Source organism: Hyperolius riggenbachi, chromosome 4, assembly GCF_040937935.1.
Source record: "Hyperolius riggenbachi isolate aHypRig1 chromosome 4, aHypRig1.pri, whole genome shotgun sequence".
NCBI classification, from domain to species: Eukaryota; Metazoa; Chordata; class Amphibia; order Anura; family Hyperoliidae; genus Hyperolius; species Hyperolius riggenbachi.
This window is the reverse complement of record NC_090649.1, coordinates 454,036,433-454,056,038: the sequence shown is the minus strand read 5'-3', so window position 1 is coordinate 454,056,038 and position 19,606 is coordinate 454,036,433. Positions and strand designations below refer to the sequence as shown.

At 45.7% G+C, this 19,606-nt stretch overlaps 1 protein-coding gene across 2 annotated transcripts in view; it reads right to left on the bottom strand.

The window, feature by feature from the left end:
* Window positions 1-19,606, bottom strand: part of LOC137570963 (phospholipase B1, membrane-associated-like) — a 183,190-nt gene that overhangs the window by 141,446 nt on the left and 22,138 nt on the right. The window contains exons 6-9 of one of the 2 annotated variants that reach the window (XM_068279650.1): window positions 18,366-18,424; window positions 5,857-5,930; window positions 5,008-5,051; window positions 2,435-2,543 (exon numbers count right to left, since the gene is read on the bottom strand). In XM_068279650.1, the coding sequence (XP_068135751.1) occupies window positions 2,435-2,543; window positions 5,008-5,051; window positions 5,857-5,930; window positions 18,366-18,424 (286 nt within the window). Of the gene's footprint in view, window positions 1-2,434; window positions 2,544-5,007; window positions 5,052-5,856; window positions 5,931-7,378; window positions 7,439-18,365; window positions 18,425-19,606 lie in introns of those variants that run through there. The other variant, XM_068279651.1, reaches the window with a different exon arrangement.

The window sequence follows — 19,606 nt, the reverse complement described above, 5'->3', positions numbered from 1 at the left end:
GGACTTCTGGCCTGAGCAGAGGAGGACTTCTGGCCTGAGCGTAGGAAGACTTCTGGCCTGAGCGTAGGAAGACTTCTGGCCTGAGCAGTGAGCACAGGAATACTTCTAGCCGGAGCAGATGAAGACTTCTGGCCTGAGCAGAGGAGGACTTCTGGACTGAGCAGAGGAGGACTTCTGGACTGAGCAGAGGAGGACTTTTGGCCTGAACAGAGGAAGACCTCTAGCCTGAACAGAGGAGGACTTCTGGCCTGAGCAGAGGAGGACTTCTGGACTGGGCAGAGGAGGACCTCTAGCCTGAACAGAGGAGGACTTCTGGTCTGAGCAGAGGAAGGCTTCTTTATTGAGCAAAGAAAGACTAATGTACTGTCCAGAGGAAGACTGTATGGAGCAGAGGAAGACTTCTGGCGAGAACACAGGAGGACTTATGTGGAAGCAGGAAATTTGGGCGCATGAGGCAGGTGGACAAAAAGGGCGCCGCCATTCACTCCCATAATAAATACCGTTTAATCAGCGCCCAACAGGAAAAAAGGGCGCTGGAGAAAAATAACGTTTTAAAAGCGGCGCCCGGAGACTTTTAATGTTTTATAACTGTTTCTCATGATTACACATTATTTAATGATTTATAATTTTTTAAACATTATTTTTAAACGAAAAACAGCACAATATTTTTTAAAACATTACTTTTAAACGAAAAACCGTACAATTTTTTTTACATTTTTAAACGAAAAACCGCACCATATTTTTTTAAAACGTTATTAATGCTTATCACAGGGGGGGTCTTAGGTTTAGGCACCACCAGGGGGGTCTTAGGTTTAGGCACCAACAGGGGGGTCTTAGGTTTAGGCACCAACAGGGGGGTCTTAGGGTTAGGCACCACCAGGGGGGTCTTAGGTTTAGGCACCAACAGCGGGGTCTTAGGGTTAGGCACCACCAGGGGGGTCTTAGGTTTAGGCACCAACAGGGGGGTCTTAGGGTTAGGCACCAACAGGGGGGTCTAGGGGTTAGGGATAGGTACAGGGAGGGTTCTATGTAAGAGTAGGGTTAGGTATAGCTTTAGGAAAATTCGTATTAATGTTTTATAAAACTTTATTATAAATTTCAATTTTTGAAACAGGGAAGATTAACGTTTTTAAAATTGCCGATTTTATACACATTATTTAATGATTTATAACTTTATAAAACATTATTTTTAAACGAAATATAACACAAATTTTTTTAAACGTTATTTATGATTATCTTTTAAAACCCTGCGCCCTTTTTTCCCGGCGCCCTTTTTTAACGTACGCGACTTATGTACTGTCCAGATGAAGGCTTCTTTATTGATCAAAGGAAGACTTATGTACTGTCCAGAGGTCTGGTCTGTCAATAGGAAGACTATACAAAAGGAAGACTTCTAACATGAGCAAAGCAACGCTTCTACATATTTCTATGGATCGGAGGAAGACAGAGCATCATCAAAACAAAATTGCTGCACTGAGCAGAAAAATTGTGGCTTGACTAGAAAAACACAGCACAGGAACACTTCTAATCTGAGCAGAGGAACACGTCTCATCTAAACAGAGGAACCCTTGTAATCTGTGCAGAGGAGCACTTCTGATCTGAGCAGAGAAACACGTCTCATCTAAACAGAGGAACCCTTGTGATCTGAGCAGGGAAAGACGTCGGATCTGAGCAGAGGAACACTTCTTATCTGAGCAGAGGAACACATCTGATCTGAGCATGAGAACACTTCTGATCTGAGCAAAGGTACACGTCTGATCTGAGCAGGGAAACACCTATGATCTGAGCAGAGGAGCACTTCTTATCTGAGCAGGGCCAAGCCAAGTGGTGCACAACCACTTGGCTTGCATTTACTTGGCTTGAAGACGGCCTGGACAGTGGACACTCGAAACAGCTCTTGGCCGGTGTCTATCGCCGTGATGTTTGGACTTTCTATATGATGGTGACCTTTGTCTACCTGACTGCTATAAATTCTCCGTCTGCTTGGGGACTAGGCTTTCGATCGATGGACATTGACTTTGGCGGTTAGCATATTGCTGGATTGTCCCTGTGACGTCTCACATATTTTAATGTTTATGATGTTGAAGATTCTGTAATAAAGATTTCTATGAGTTTTGGAAGAAATCCCTGAGTGTGCTGGTCCTTATGGACTTTAAACTGGGTGTCCGACCTAGTGCTCTCTCTGGCGGACTGATCTTGCACCTCAGTTTATGCTGTGGGGGAGTGCAGCCTAAAGACCACACTTAAACATTTTGATCTGAGCAGGGGAACACTTCTTATCTGAGCAGAGGAACACATCTGATCTGAGCAGGGAAACATCTGATCTGAGCAGAGGAACACATCTGATCTGAGCAGAGGAACACATCTGATCTGAGCAGGGGAACACATTTGGTTTGAGCAGAGGAACACTTCTGATTTGACACTTATTACTTACACTGCTTTGGCTCCTGGAACTGCCCGGTTTAGATTGGCTTTCGGTAAAACATGAGGTACTATTCCCAAAGAATATCCTTCTATGTCAGGATTAAACATCCGGAGAATGTCTAAAAACAGAAAAATAGCATCTGATTAAACATTCTGTTTTGTCAAACTGCAGGTATTAAATATTCTGCAAGTGAGTTTCTGTTCTAATAAACAGGGGATATGGCTAATTTCTCCCGGACCTGTGAGTGCAAGTAGCCCTACTACCCACTGCATGTCACAGCCAGAGGTGACTCACAATTGATATTTCTGGATTGATATTTCTGGAGGTAAAAGGTTAGATGCTTACCTAAGTTGTGGTAAGCCCTTGGATGGTCCAGAGGCTCCCCATATCATCCTTGACCCCACCACTGCTTCCCAGGACCTTCTTCTTCACTGCTGCCTTCCTGTTGAGTACATGCATGGCAGTAGTGTACACCACACGCCTGCACAGTAGCATGAAGTTGTGTATGAGGAAAATACCATGCCCAAACAGCAGAAACTACAATTTATGGGATCCCCCAGCAGATCTTTGATGACCCCCCATTTTCACACCCTTTCCCTTGCTACTCCTGGAGACCCTTACAGCCTGGGGGTCCATCTTGCAAGGGTCATATGACAAGTGTGGCCAGCATGATCTTCACAACCATAACAAGTGTAGCCCAAACAACACCTGATATGAAGGATGGACCCCTTTTAAGAAGGATTGAGGTAGTAGTTAGGGCCCCTTACACCTCTGCCCCCCCCCCCCCCCCTCCATAAGTTATATCCCTACCAAGTGGCAACATTTATGCAAGTGTAATATAGCTGTGCTCTTGCACAAATGGGAGCTTGGGCACAAGAGAGTATACGACAAACCCTTGAGAGTCTTAGCTTAGAGGGTCCCAGCGCTGGATCGGTGGGATCAAGAACAATGGTATAAGCCACTGGACTTTACAGAGGCTTCCCTCTACTGAGGTATCTAATTATCCTTCCACATTTCACTTCAGGTTCACTTTAACTGTCCTTTACTGCAAAAGAATGACCTCTTGTGTCCAAAACATTGTGTCAGGAGACCCATAGACTACTGGTCCCATTTATTTTGGCATCTATTGCTGAGATTATGCCGATGAAATGTGGTAGTAAGAGACACGCAGACTCCAAAGATGATCACTCCCGGAATAACATTCTAGCCAGAAAGCTAACTTGCTACTTTGTGCTCTTGAGAAGGTGAATACTTTGGGTTTACTTCTTGCTCATGTGAAGCAGAATATCTTGCTTTCTTAGTCATTCTCCTGGAGAGTCAGGAACACAGAGGACATTTGTATACCTGGCTTGGTTGAGTGAGAACCAGCATTGGAACCAGCAAGCAACTAGTACTTTGGAGCAGTAAAGCATGATGGCAAACTCCATAGTTCCAAAATGGCTGGTGTATGTGGAACTCCTCCCATTTTTAGCCTTTCCATGATGCATTTGTTAGAGGAAATGATGACAAAGTGTTGTACACACACAAGAGCTTCCTTTATTGAAAACAGAGCTCCCAACTGTCCCTTTTTCAGAGGGACAGTCCCTCTTTAGGAACCCAGTCCCTCTGTGCCTCTTTCTTCCTCATCTGTCCCTCTTTCAGGACTAATGTACAGATCTGTGTAACATATGTATGCACAGCTCCTTCTGTCCCTCTTTCTTCCTCATTTGTCCCTCTTTCATAACTGCTGTACAGATCTATGTAAATATATGTATTTTTATTCTGAAAATGTGTTTAATTGACTCCAAACTTAAAGGGGCACAAAAGCGAAAAACTGTAAAATTTTAAATATGTGCGAAGTACATTTTTTCCAGAGTAAAATGAGCCATAAATTACTTTTCTCCAATGTTGTTGTCACTTACAGTAGGTAGTAGAAATCTGACAGAAGTGACAGGTTTTGGACTAGTCCATCTCTTCATAGGGGATTCTCAGCAAGGCTTTAATTCTGTATAAAGATATTCCCTAAAATTTTTTTAACAATAATGCCGGCCAGCTTCCCTGCTCCCTACACAGTTTTTTTGGCAGTTGGACAGAGCAACTGCCATTCACTAAGTGCTTTTGAAAATAAATATATCCCTGAGAATCCCCTATAAAGAGATGGATTAGTCCAAAACCTGTCACTTCTGTCAGATTTCTACTGCCTAGTGCCTACTGTAAGTGACAGCAACATAGGAGAAAAGTATTTTATGGCTCATTTTACTCTGGAAAAAATGTACTTCTTATTTCTTTGTATATGTTTGCACATATTTTACATTTTACAGTTTTTAGCTGTAGTGCCCCTTTAACTCCCATCTTTTAAATTGATACATTTCTGAATTTCAAATGTTAATAGAAAGAAAATCTAGTTAGGATAGAAAGGCCAGTGTGGTTTGAATTCTAAAAGTACATACTTCGCTTTTCAATTTTTAGTGGTATGCGTGGCTAGGGGTGTGGAAGGGGTGTGATTAGGGGTGTGGCAGGGGTGTGATTAGGGGTGTGGCAGCGGCGTGTCGTAAAGTGTCACTCTTCCACATTTCAAAAAGTTGTGAGGTATATGAACATACTTGTAATTGTGGTGACGTTGCTGAGGTCCCCCTCTCCACCGATGCTGCAGGAACAAAAGAGACATTATTGAGGATATTATGTAATCTATGTATGCACACATATAATAACAAATCTAGCACTGACTGAGCCATATCGAGCCCTGCCGTGCACTGATGAGGACTGAAAGTCTGAAATAGGCTGTCTGCATGTGTGTGCATGTGGGGTTGGTATGGCTCTGTAAAATTAAAGCTATAGGCTTGCTATACACCAGCGATTCTGCATGTAAGCCTGGCTTCTGGGGTATAAAGAGATAATTTGCATATTCAGCAGCGGTGCATTGTGGGTAACCACAGATGTTTATTTAAAGCTGAATTATCACAAATGTTCGTATAAAGGGAAAGAAAAAGTGTGGCACTCCCTACTAATATTGTGAGTATAAGCATATATACACAGTACAAAGGTTGAACTCACTGGCTTGCACCGATCTGGAGTCTTGAACTCAGTCACTGTGACCAAGCGTCAGTTAGACGCGAAACGGCCGTCGCCCCACCTTTCAGTGCCTGCACCCACCTCCCATACCACTGAGCCTGCACCAAGGATACGTAAGATAATTGGTTACACCACGTTGAACTGTTTTGTTATACGCACAGTATTTTGGATGTCTGTATCTTCAAGCAGCAGCTGTCACTATTGATGATAATAAATCACTCTCTTGACGGAAGGTGCACGCAGCAATCTTTCTTTCTGACTACATTTGAATTATCACAAATACCTTCTGTTTTAAGAAGGCAAATCACACTAAGCATTATTCTTTGTCTGTAAATTGTCTGTACGAATTGTCTCTAATTTGATTCAGTATTTTCACTAACCACCAAGATAATCCACGAAACTCGATCGCCACGGCCAGGACATCCATTACGTTAGCGCCGGCACCGTTTCCCGCCTGCAAAGACAAACGCAGACCTAATTAAGGTTAAATTATTTACAGATTAAAGAAAATCCGAGGTGAAAATAACTTGATTAGATAAACAATTGTATCTATCCTCCTACTCCTGAAATTTAACTCTTTTAGAATCACACAGTTTTTTCTTTCTGTATATCAGCTAAAAAAAAAGTACCGGTGGGTTTAATTTTGTATTGTTGCCTATGACTGATACAGTCTATCAGTGCCCCAGAAGCTAAAATCTATGACCTACTGACCTTTTTTCTTATCTATCCCAGCCACGCAGAAGCTGTTCTCTGCCAGGAAAGAGAGCTATAGTGGTGATTCCTTATTAGTAATAATTAGTATAATCCTGGGTCCTGACTGGAGAGAAACTGATACTTGCATACCTGATGTTTAAGAGTGCCAATACATTGCTCGATATTGCGGGTCAATCAACCTTCTGATTCAATAATTTTATGTAATCGGAAGAGAAGAGAATCAGTGCTGCAACATGGCCCCCCTTCCCCGATCGATCTTTCTATCAATTTCTGTCTGAAATCGGTCGAATGGATTTAAAGTGGACCCAAATTAAAAATACAATATCTCAGAAATAAAATCTATTTTTTAAATTATAATTATAAATAGCAGCCTTTTTTCAGCTGCAGGATGACAAATATCAAATATTTTACATTTATTGGAGGAACCCCTCCCTTCCTTTCATATTGCCGGGACAGATTCCGGCAAACTGGTGGAGTAGGAGGTGTCTGGCAAAGGAGGAATTGCTAATGGCTGCCACCTGGATAACCCTAGTTATGCAAAGTGGAGGGTGAAAAGCATGCACTGAAATGCTCATAGGCTTGAAGGAGTGTTTATTTATCTTTGTATGTGTCAGAGTGGGGCAACTAAATATTTTGAATTAAAAAAATGTTTGGTTTGGGTCAGCTTTAATCATAAATGCTGGAAAATCTCGGTTGCAAGGGCTTGATTGGGTGTGCGGTGGTAATGGGGTTATCACAATGACTGACGGACTCCCAGCCGGTGTCCCCCCAGGTGTATATGTGTGACTTCTCCCCTTTATGCAGTGTTGAAGGCTCACTTGTCTGCCTTAAAGTGGACCCAAACCAATCATTTTTTTAATTCAAAATATTTAGTTGCCCCACTCTGACACATACAAAGATAAATAAACACTCCTTCAAGCCTATGAGCATTTCAGTGCCTGCTTTTCACCCTTCTCTTTCCATAACTAGGGTTATACAAGTGGCAGCCATTAGCAATTCCTCCTTTGCTAGACACCATCTACTCCACCAGTTTGCCAGATTATTTGCCGGCAATATGAAAGGAAGGGAGGGGTTTCTCCAATAAATGTAAAATATTTTATATTTGTCATCATTTTACCGGTGCTAATGGTAGGGGAACACCACCGGTTCACCCATTAGCACCACCCTCATTGCATCGCTGCATGTTACCATAGAAATGTGCATTATCCCAGTAAAGCATGTGGTGCTGTTAGCTTAATGGGCAGTGCTCTCCCATGCTCTACCAACTTAACCATGGCAACTTAACCACTGTTTAGTGCACCAGGCCCAATGTCACACTGACTGCTGCTTATTTAGCTCATACACAAGAAATGAGGACCTACTGAGTTTTTTATCACTGTCCTCCTATCATAAATCTCTGCGCAACCACACAGACGTTTTATAGCCTTGCAGTGAAAGAAATAAAAAGCAAACACAGACAAGTTCTAGGTAGGAGTGGTACTATAAATACCTGTTTCATTTCGTCATGTCACTTGTCACTTCAGGGCCAGAACAATATTTGAAATGAATTATGCATGCCATTTTTTACCTAAAAAAATTAACTACTCAGTGGCCTAGTTAAGGAGCTATGGGCCCCAGTGCAAGTTTTACATGGGGCCCCCCAAGCACTCTATACATAACAATTGATATGGTGCACCAAAACCTGCCAAGGATTTCCACAGTATCAGAGGTGCAAGGAGGAGATGGGAAACAGTTTATTAATGAATACTACTATTTCAAACATCTATAGAAATGATTATTACCAGTACAGGACCAATAGAGAGCTAATATTGTGCTGGAGGGAGGGCCCCTTGGCTTGGGGCCCCTCTGGCCCAAGGGCCCCGATTTCAGTCACTATTTCTGCACCCCCTATTGCTACGCCACTGGTACTACTGCCTGCTCACTCTCTCCCATTACATCTGAACCCGGGCTGGAAGTCAGCTGAGTGGCATAGCTTCAGCTGCCAGACATATCACTCTCCCTCTGCCAGCCTACATGACTAAAGTGGTGCATGTCACAGTGGTGCTCGAATACCCCTTTTTAAAATTCGAGTTTGGTCGAATTCGAATAGTAAATTATTCGAGGTCAGTCGAATATTCGAGTCGAATAAATTTTACTATTCGATTCGACCTCGGACTTCGAGCTCACTATTCGAGTCGGTATTCGAGCTCATTATTCGAGCTGACTATTCGAATTGGCCTTAAATAGCTTCCCAACACTTGTTTTGAGGGTGAATGATGCAAGAAACATATTTTTTTCCAAGTAACAACAGCAAGTGATTATGTGGGGATGTTCCTTTAAAAAAAAAAAGGTGAAAAGAGAAGTTGTGTCCAGAATTTTGTTCAGTACTGTATATACTTCTTCTTCTTCTTCTTCTTCTTTATCTTCTATATCTTCTTCTTCTTCTTCTATATCTTCTTCTTCTTCTTCTATATTGTCTTCTTCTTCTTCTTCTTCTTCTTCTTCTTCATCTTCTTCTTCTTCATCTTCTTCATCTTCATCTTCTTCATCTTCTTCTTCATCTTCTTCATCTTCATCTTCTTCATCTTCTTCTTCATCTTCTTCATCTTCATCTTCTTCATCTTCTTCTTCTTCATCTTCTTCATCTTCTTCTTCATCTTCATCTTCTTCATCTTCTTCTTCTTCTTCTTTATCTTCTTCTTCTTCTTCTTCATCTTCTTCTTCTTCTTCTTCATCTTCTTCATCTTCATCTTCTTCATCTTCTTCTTCTTCATCTTCTTCATCTTCTTCATCTTCTTCATCTTCTTCATCTTCATCTTCTTCATCTTCTTCATCTTCTTCATCTTCTTCTTCTTCTTCTTCTTCTTCTTCATCTTCTTCTTCTTCTTCTTCATCTTCTTCTTCTTCATCTTCTTCTTCTTCATCTTCTCCTATATCGTCTTCTTCTTCTTCACTTATTTCTCTTTTCATTTTTTTTTTTTAAAGAAATGCAGCTATTTTTGAGCGTAACAACAAATAGCTGGTGGCGCACGCATGTTGGAAGCGCCATTGTATGTGCTCCCTGGCAGTGGAAACACACAGACAGCAGGAGGTAAATTCAGCAGCAGGAGGAGGAGGATGAGTGTGTGGCAGCATGCAGTCAATGAGGCAGGCAGCGTGACATAATAGCCCTGGTACCTAGCGGTGATACCAGGGCTGTAAATAAACACAACAGGAGGTCCCAGACAGCGGTCGTGCAGCCCACATTGTGTCCAATACACAACTGGGACAACACAGTTTTCAACCCGGGCACCTCAGAAAAATTAAACCTTTTTTTGTAATGGTTTTGTAGTTTTGGTTTTACAACCAATTACACAGATATATAGCTATTTTTTGACGTAATAGCTGGTGGCAGAGTGGCAGCAGAAGGTAAATCTGTGTACCCTGGCGGTGGGAAACACAGACAGACAGCAGCAGCAGCAGGAGGAGGAATGGAGGAGTAATTATGTGAGCAGCTATTGTTTGACGTAATAGCTGGTGGCAGTGTGGCAGCAGAAGGTAATTCTGTGTACCCTGGCAGTGGGAAACACAGACAGACAGCAGCAGCAGGAGTAATGGAGGAGTAGTGTGAGTGTGGCAGCAGGTAGACAGCGTGACATAATAGCCCTGGTACCTAGCGGTGATACCAGGCCGTAAATAAACACAACAGGAGGTCCCAGACAGCGGTCGTGCAGCCCACATTGTGTCCAATACACAACTGGGACAACACAGTTTTCAACCCGGGCACCTCAGAAAAATTAAACCTTTTTTTGTAATGGTTTTGTAGTTTTGGTTTTACAACCAATTACACAGATATATAGCTATTTTTTGACGTAATAGCTGGTGGCAGAGTGGCAGCAGAAGGTAAATCTGTGTACCCTGGCGGTGGGAAACACAGACAGACAGCAGCAGCAGCAGGAGGAGGAATGGAGGAGTAATTATGTGAGCAGCTATTGTTTGACGTAATAGCTGGTGGCAGTGTGGCAGCAGAAGGTAATTCTGTGTACCCTGGCAGTGGGAAACACAGACAGACAGCAGCAGCAGGAGTAATGGAGGAGTAGTGTGAGTGTGGCAGCAGGTAGACAGCGTGACATAATAGCCCTGGTACCTAGCGGTGATACCAGGCCGTAAATAAACACAACAGGAGGTCCCAGACAGCGGTCATGCAGCCCACATTGTGTCCAATACACAACTGGGACAACACAGTTTTCAACCCGGGCACCTCAGAAAAATTAAACCTTTTTTTGTAATGGTTTTGTAGTTTTGGTTTTACAACCAATTACACAGATATATAGCTATTTTTTGACGTAATAGCTGGTGGCAGAGTGGCAGCAGAAGGTAAATCTGTGTACCCTGGCGGTGGGAAACACAGACAGACAGCAGCAGCAGGAGTAATGGAGGAGTAGTGTGAGTGTGGCAGCAGGTAGACAGCGTGACATAATAGCCCTGGTACCTAGCGGTGATACCAGGCCGTAAATAAACACAACAGGAGGTCCCAGACAGCGGTCGTGCAGCCCACATTGTGTCCAATACACAACTGGGACAACACAGTTTTCAACCCGGGCACCTCAGAAAAATTAAACCTTTTTTTTTTTAATGGTTTTTTGGTTTTGTTTGTAAAAGAAATTACACAGATATATAGCTATTGTTTGACGTAATAGCTGGTGGCAGAGTGGCAGCAGAAGGTAAATCTGTGTACCCTGGCGGTGGGAAACACAGACAGACAGCAGCAGCAGCACACAGCAGCCCACTGTAGGTGTAAAATGTGTGGCTGCAGGCGACGTAATAGTCAAAGTGAACCAGGCTGGCTTAGTGAGCAGGAGCCAGGAGGTGGTAAAGGGTGGTAAGGCACATTAACGATGGTTCTTAGCCAGTTCATGTCCCCCTCTCGCCGACAACAGGGGCCTGGTTCATCTTGAGAAACGTCAGTCTGTCCACAGACTTGTGAGACAGACGTGAGCGTTTCTCGGTGACCACGCCACCAGCTGCACTGAAGCAGCGCTCGGACAGCACGCTGGAAGGGGGGCAGGACAGCACTTCCAGGGCGTACTGCGCCAGCTCGCTCCAGATCTCCAGGCGCTTGACCCAATACTCCATGGGATCAACAGGGGCATCGCTGTCAAGCCCGCTGTAGGACCCCATGTAGTCAGCCACCATGCGGGTCAGGCGCTGGCTGTGACCGGAGGAGGATGCTGCTGCATGCACCTCCTCTCTAGTCACTGCTGCCGGAGCCTCTACAGTCCTGTAGAGCTCGTGGCTGAGAGACAGCAGGTCTGTGGGGCGCTTGCTGCTGCTGGATGCAGGCACCTGCTGCTGCCTCTGTGCTGGCTGCTGGACAGTGGGGGTGGAAGGCTGGGGGAAGGCTTCCTCCAAGCGCTCAACAAGGGCCTGCTGCAAGCTCCTTATTTGTTGCGCTGGGTCTCCTCCTGCAGGCGGCAGGAACTGGCTCAACTTCCCCTTGAGGCGTGGGTCCAACATCATGCTGATCCAGATGTCCTCCCTCTGCTTCATCTGGATCACCCTGGGGTCCCTGCGCAGGCACGTCAGCATGTGCGCTGCCATTGGGAAGAGGCGGGCCACGTCTGCTGGCACATCGACGGCAGTGCTGCTGTCCTCATCCTCCTCCTCTGCCTCGTCAGCCTCATCCTCTCTCCACCCCCGCACCAACTCAGCTGCACTGTGCTGCTCCCCCTCATCAGCAGCAAGGTCAGGGACCTCCACCAAGTCCTCCTCCTCCTCCCCCTCAGAGGTGGACTGTGCAGCTGCTTGCCGCTCCTGCTGGTCCAAGGCTGCCGCTCCCTGTTCCAGCAAAGCATCGAGGGCCCTGTTCAGCAGACAAACCAGGGGCACCCACTCGCAGACCATAGCATGGTCCCTGCTCACCATGTTAGTGGCCTGCAGAAAGGGAGCCAGCACTAAGCACACCTGCTGCATGTGCCTCCAGTCATCATCGGGGACGATGGACGGGATGTTGCTGGTCTTGTCCCTTCTCTGAGCGGCGGAAACAGTGGCCAGGGCAAGGTACTGGTTGACAGCGTGCTTCTGTTCAACCAGACGCTCCAACATCGCCAGGGTGGAGTTCCAGCGAGTCGGAACGTCAAGGATCAGCCGATGGCGTGGCAGATCCAGCTCCTTTTGCACGTCTTCCAGGCTCGCACAGGCTGCAGCCGAGCGCCGGAAGTGACGCACAACGTTCCTTGCCGTTTCCAGCAGTTCGCCCATCCCCTGGTAGGTGCGCAAGAACTTTTGCACCACCAGGTTCAGCACATGGGCAAGACAGGGGATGTGGGTCAGGTTTCCCCTGTCTATTGCGGCAACCAAATTGGCCCCATTGTCGGCCACCACCTTTCCGACTCTGAGGCCTCTGGGGGTCAGCCAAATCCTCTCCTGCTCCTGGAGTTTGGCCAACACATGGGTTGCCGTCAGCTTGGTCTTCCCAAGGCTGACCAAGTGCAGCAGCGCTTGGCAGTGGCGGGCCTTCACGCTGCTGCTGAGGCGGGGGGTTTGGCCAGGTGTGCCGGAGGATGGCAGAGGATCGGAGGAACCTGCTGCAGTTCCCCTGACCCTGCGGGGTGGCACCACCCACTGTGTTGCTGCTGCTGCTGTGCCCGCTGCTGCTCTCCCATCCTCACCCCCTTCCACCAAGCTGACCCAGTGGACAGTGAAGGACAGGTAGCGGCCTGTCCCGAAGCGGCTGCTCCAGGAGTCCATGGTGACGTGGACCCTTTCACCAACCGCGTGCTCCAGCCCTCTCTCCACATTGGCCATCACAAAGCGGTGCAGTGCAGGAATGGCCTTGCGGGAGAAAAAGTGTCTGCTGGGGAGCTGCCAGTCTGGGGCTGCGCAAGCAAGCAGCGCACGAATGTCGCTCCCCTCCTGCACGAGCGTGTACGGCAGGAGTTGGGAGCACATGGCCCGTGCCAGCAAGCCGTTCAGCTGCCGCACGCGACGGCTGCTGGGAGGCAGAGCCCTAACCACCCCCTGGAAGGACTCGCTCAAAAGGCTCTGGCGTGGCCTTTTGCTGGCACGGGAATCAGCAGACACAGCGGAGGAGGCCACTGAGGACTGGCTGCCAGAACAGGCCTCAGTGTCGGCGGCAGGAGTTGCAGAGGGGGGAGGAGCAGTGCGTTTCCGCACTCCTGCTGGTGCTGCTGGAGGAGCAGGAGGGCGGGTGGCTGCTGTTGCTGCTGCTGCTGCTGCTGAAGGCTGTGCAGTGATGGGTGTGGTGCCACTGCCAGCACCAGATGCCTTCAGCCTCTGGAACTCCTCATGCTGGTGGAAATGTTTCGCAGCAAGGTGGTTGATGAGCGAGCTGGTGCTGAACTTTAAGGGGTCTGCACCTCTGCTCAACTTCCGCTGACAGTGGTTGCAAGTGGCGTACTTGCTGTACACAGTCGCCAGATTGGTGACAGAAACATTCCCTTACGGCATGGAAGCGCTGCTGCCTGTCTCCCTGTGGTGGTTGGGGGGGGGGCTTGGGTGCGGCTGGTGGTGGTACTGGCAGATGCTGCTGCTGCTGCTGCTGAGCATGAGACACCAGCTGGCTGTGGGACCTGCCTACTGCTGCCAATCCTTGCAATGATGCGCCTCCTTGCAAGGCCCACAAGCGCATCCTCCTCCTCCTCCTCCTCAGAGCTGCTGAGGACGACATCCCCTGGAGGTGGTGGCACCCAGTCTCTGTCTGTCACCGGGTCATCATCATCCTCCCCCTCCTGAAACATGTCCTGCTGGGATGATGACCCCCCAAACTCCTCTCCTGATGCATGGATGGGCTGCTTGACTGTCGCCACAGTCTTGCTGTCCAATCCCTCATCCCCCAAAGTGCCCATCAGCATCTCCTCCTCAAGATCACCAACAACAGCAGACAATTTACTCATGATGCCTGGGGTCAAAAGACTGCTGAATGACAGGTCGGCGAGTGACGGTGAACTGGCCTCCTCCCCAGACCCTGCTGGGCGGCTGCTGCGAACAGGGGTGGTGGTGGTGGTGGTGAGGGTGGAGGCCTCGGATGCAGAGCTGATGGCGGGCTGCTCATCCTCCGTCATGAGTTGCACCACAGTGTCTGCATGCTTTTCCTCAATGGGACGTTTCCGACCCGGCTGGAGGAAAATCGGAGCAGGTGCTACACGCTGCTGCTGCTGTGTCTCTGCAGCGTGAGTTGCAGATGCTCCTGCTGGGCGGCGCCCAAGGCGTCCACGGCCAGTGGCTATGGGAGGAATATTAGCCACTGACGCTGCTGCTGCGGAACTGTGCATGGTGGCGCGGCCGCGGCCTGCCACAATGCTGCTCCCTCTCCTCCTGATTCCCTTGCTGCCCTTCCCCTTGCCCAAACCGCGCTGGCTGCCACTTCCAGACATCTTCGATGTTTTGGGCGTATAGACAAAAGTTTTTTAAAAGGGCGGGTGAAAAGTGGGGTACTTTAATGGAGTGGGTTGGTGGGTGAGGTGACTGAGTGAGTGTCCCTAGTACAGTAAGTAAGTAGTAACAGTCAGGAAGTACAACTAACTAATTACAATAAGCAATCAGTTATCAGAAGGAAATAGAGTGTGTGTAGTGTGTGTACACAGACAGTGAGTGCACACACGCAGGAGCTAGTAGCCTATGAACAGTGACTGAGTGTCCTAGACTCCTAGTACAGTAAGAGTAACAAGTAGTAACAGTAAGTAACTAACTAATTACAATAATCAATCAGTAATCAGAAGGAAATAGAGTGTGTGTAGTGTGTACTCAGACACTGAGTGCACACACGCAGGAGCTAGTAGCCTATGAACAGTGACTGAGTGTCCTAGACTCCTAGTACAGTAAGAGTAACAAGTAGTAACAGTAAGTAACTAACTAATTACAATAATCAATCAGTAATCAGAAGGAAATAGAGTGTGTGTAGTGTGTACTCAGACAGTGAGTGCACACACGCAGGAGCTAGTAGCCTATGAACAGTGACTGAGTGTCCTAGACTCCTAGTACAGTAAGAGTAACAAGTAGTAACAGTAAGTAACTAACTAATTACAATAATCAATCAGTAATCAGAAGGAAATAGAGTGTGTGTAGTGTGTACTCAGACAGTGAGTGCACACACGCAGGAGCTAGTAGCCTATGAACAGTGACTGAGTGTCCTAGACTCCTAGTACAGTAAGAGTAACAAGTAGTAACAGTAAGTAACTAACTAATTACAATAATCAATCAGTAATCAGAAGGAAATAGAGTGTGTGTAGTGTGTACTCAGACACTGAGTGCACACACGCAGGAGCTAGTAGCCGATGAACAGTGACTGAGTGTCCTAGACTCCTAGTACAGTAAGAGTAACAAGTAGTAACAGTAAGTAACTAACTAATTACAATAATCAATCAGTAATCAGAAGGAAATAGAGTGTGTGTAGTGTGTACTCAGACAGTGAGTGCACACACGCAGGAGCTAGTAGCCTATGAACAGTGACTGAGTGTCCTAGACTCCTAGTACAGTAAGAGTAACAAGTAGTAACAGTAAGTAACTAACTAATTACAATAATCAATCAGTAATCAGAAGGAAATAGAGTGTGTGTAGTGTGTACTCAGACAGTGAGTGCACACACGCAGGAGCTAGTAGCCTATGAACAGTGACTGAGTGTCCTAGACTCCTAGTACAGTAAGAGTAACAAGTAGTAACAGTAAGTAACTAACTAATTACAATAATCAATCAGTAATCAGAAGGAAATAGAGTGTGTGTAGTGTGTACTCAGACAGTGAGTGCACACACGCAGGAGCTAGTAGCCTATGAACAGTGACTGAGTGTCCTAGACTCCTAGTACAGTAAGAGTAACAAGTAGTAACAGTAAGTAACTAACTAATTACAATAATCAATCAGTAATCAGAAGGAAATAGAGTGTGTGTAGTGTGTACTCAGACAGTGAGTGCACACACGCAGGAGCTAGTAGCCTATGAACAGTGACTGAGTGTCCTAGACTCCTAGTACAGTAAGAGTAACAAGTAGTAACAGTAAGTAACTAACTAATTACAATAATCAATCAGTAATCAGAAGGAAATAGAGTGTGTGTAGTGTGTACTCAGACACTGAGTGCACACACGCAGGAGCTAGTAGCCGATGAACAGTGACTGAGTGTCCTAGACTCCTAGTACAGTAAGAGTAACAAGTAGTAACAGTAAGTAACTAACTAATTACAATAATCAATCACTAATCAGAAGGAAATAGAGTGTGTGTAGTGTGTACTCAGACAGTGAGTGCACACACGCAGGAGCTAGTAGCCTATGAACAGTGACTGAGTGTCCTAGACTCCTAGTACACTAAGAGTAACAAGTAGTAACAGTAAGAAACTAACTAATTACAATAATCAATCACTAATCAGAAGGAAATAGAGTGTGTGTGTACAAGACTGTGAGTGCACACACGCAGGAGCTAGTAGCCTTAGCCTTAGCCTATGAACAGTGACAGTGAGTGTCCTAGGCTAGCCTAACTACAATACTAAATACAGAATCAATCAGTAGTAAAGGACAGCAGCAGAAATACTGGTATAGATGAGAGAAATATACTAACAGAGGACAGGAGAGAACAGCTGCCCACACAGGCAGGCCCTGAGGCCTAAAGCTGTGTAAGCCTGCAGCAGCTGTGTCTCTGTCTATGTAACACAAAAGCTACTAACTAAAATACAATGTCTATCTAACTAACAACAATATAGGTGTATATAGGAGGTGTATGTGAGCAAAAACGCTAGGTAAATGACCACAATAGAGCTCTTGCTAAGCCAAAGCACAAAGGAGCAACTCTCTCTCTGTACAAGTCTCAGGCAAGCACGGAGAAACCTAACATGGCGGCCGCTATTTATAGGGTAGGGGCTGGCCAGGGTCCCCCTCTGTGATTGGCTGCCGTCAGAGGGCCTGGGAGCCCTCTGATTGGCTCTAAGGACATCAATCTGGGCTATGACGCTATTCGAGCTCGGTACCGAGCTCGAATAGCGCCGTTTTGCTCGAATAGCTCGAATAGTGAATGAGCTATTCGAGTGTACTCGAATACCCCATTCGAATAGCTCTAGCTATTCGGAGCTCGAATACCGAGCTCGAATAGCTGAGAAAGAGCTCGAATATTCGAGCTACTCGAATATTCGAGCTCTGCTGAGCACCACTGGCATGTCATTTTGACTAAGAAAGTTTCAGACTGACTGGGTATAAGTAATCAATGAGCAATACATGCGGTAGATAGGTGAGGTTCTTTATTTAAAGGGGCACTATAGCGAAAAATTGTAAAATTTAAAATATGTGCAAACTTAGACAAATAAGAAGTACGTTTTTCCAGAGTAAAATGAGCCATAAATTACTTTTCTCCTATGTTGCTGTCACTTACTTGTCCCCTATGAAGAGATAGACTAGTCCAAAACCTGTCGCTTCGGTCAGATTTCTACTACCTACTGTAAGTGACAGCAACATTGGAGAAAAGTAATTTATGGCTCATTTTACTCTGGACAAAATGTACTACTTATTTGTTTATCTTGGTGTAATTGCCTTCTTAAAACAGAAGGAAATTTGCAATAATTCAGTTATAAATGAACATTTGTGGTTACCCACAATGCACTACTACTAAATATGCAAATTATCCCTTTTCGTAGTAGTGCATTGGGGGTAACCACAAATGTTCATTTATAACTGAATTATTGCAAATGTCCTTCTGTTTTAAGAAGGCAATTACACCAAGCTTTGCTTTTTTAGTAAGAGGGCTTTTTGGTCCCTTTTATTCCCCTACACATTCCTAGTAGTTTGGGTCACCCTGAGCTGCTTGGTTACTCTGTTATTCGTTTATGTTTGCACATATTTTAAATTTTTTCTCCATAGTGCCCCTTTAAATATGCTCCTGGAAAACAGTACATTGTAAGCTCCTTGGGGGCGGGAGCAAATGCAAATGACTAACCCAGTCTTTCTCAAACCTGTCCTTGTGACTCCCCAACAGTGCATGTTTTGCAGGAAACCTCACCTATGCACAGGTGGGGTAATTAGTGTCTCAGTTGCATGGAATTCACCTAGCTGAGACACTAATTACCCCACCTGTGCACAGATGAGGTTGCCTGCAAAACATGCACTGTTGGGGAGTCACGAGGACAGGTTTGAGAAACACTGGACTAACCAATATTGGCAAACTGGCACCTGCCATATTTATATGCTAGCCAAATTAGCTATTTAGGACAGTTCATACTTACAGTAATGGAATCCCCCAAGGCCCCAATAATCTTGAAGTCTGCTGGTCTCAATTGGTGAACTGAAAAAAAAAAAAATTGGTTTGGTCTCAATGGCTTGGTGAGCTTAACCTCTTAAAGAGACACTGAAGCGGAAAAAAAATATAATATAATGAATTGGTTGTGTACTATGAATAATTACTAGAAGATTAGCAGCAAAGAAAATATTCCCATACTTTTATTTTTAGGTATATAGTGTTTTTTCTAACATTGCATTATTCTATAATATGTGCAGATTACACAACACTCAGCATTATTATTATTATTTATTATTATTATTATTTAGTATTTATATAGCGCCGACATATTACGCAGCGCTGTACAATGTATATATATCTTGTCACTAACTGTCCCTCAAAGGCACTCACAATCTAATCCCTACCATATGTCTATATTATGTAGTGTAAGTATTGAGGTCTAGGGCCAATTTTTAGGGGGAGCCAATTAACTTATCTGAATGTTTTTGAAATGTGGGAGGAAACCGGAGTGCCCGGAGGAAACCCACGCAGACACAGAGAGAACATACAAACTCTTTGCAGATAGTGCCCTGGCTGGGATTCGAACCAGGGACCCAGCGCTGCAAGGCGAGAGAGCTAACCACTACGCCACCGTGCTGCCCTAAAGCATTCAAAATGATTCTTTCAGAGCAGTCTGTGAAGTAATGACCTCTCCTCTAGCAGAGAAAAAGTAAACAGTTCACTTACAGTTGAGATAATAAAAGTCAGATAACAGCCCTCTCCAGGTCACTTAGTCGGAGAGCTTAATGGCTTGTTTGCATAGAAATAACAACTGGAGTTTCTCAACTCTTCCTGTACTGGAAACAATTAGACGGATGTATCAGATCTTAATGTTTTATTTCTTAGCTGTGCTACACATACAAATCATAATATCATCATTTTTTTTTCGCTTCAGTGTCTCTTTAAAGAACGCTCCACGCCAATTGGCGTGGACGCGGTGGAAGCACCAGGACCGCCTAACACTGATCAGCTTGAAGTATCGGGGGCGTGTTTTGCAGGAGATCGCGCGCGCATCTTCGCTTGAATGATGGAGCTCCGCTCTGCGATCAGTCTCCCTGCAGCGATCGCAGCTAGGAGACTGTTAGACGGCTATTTACAGTGTACAGCGCTGCGATCTACAGCCTCTCTGTCCCCTCTGGACCCACAAGAGTGATCGCTGTCATAGGCTAATGCCTATGACAGCCGATC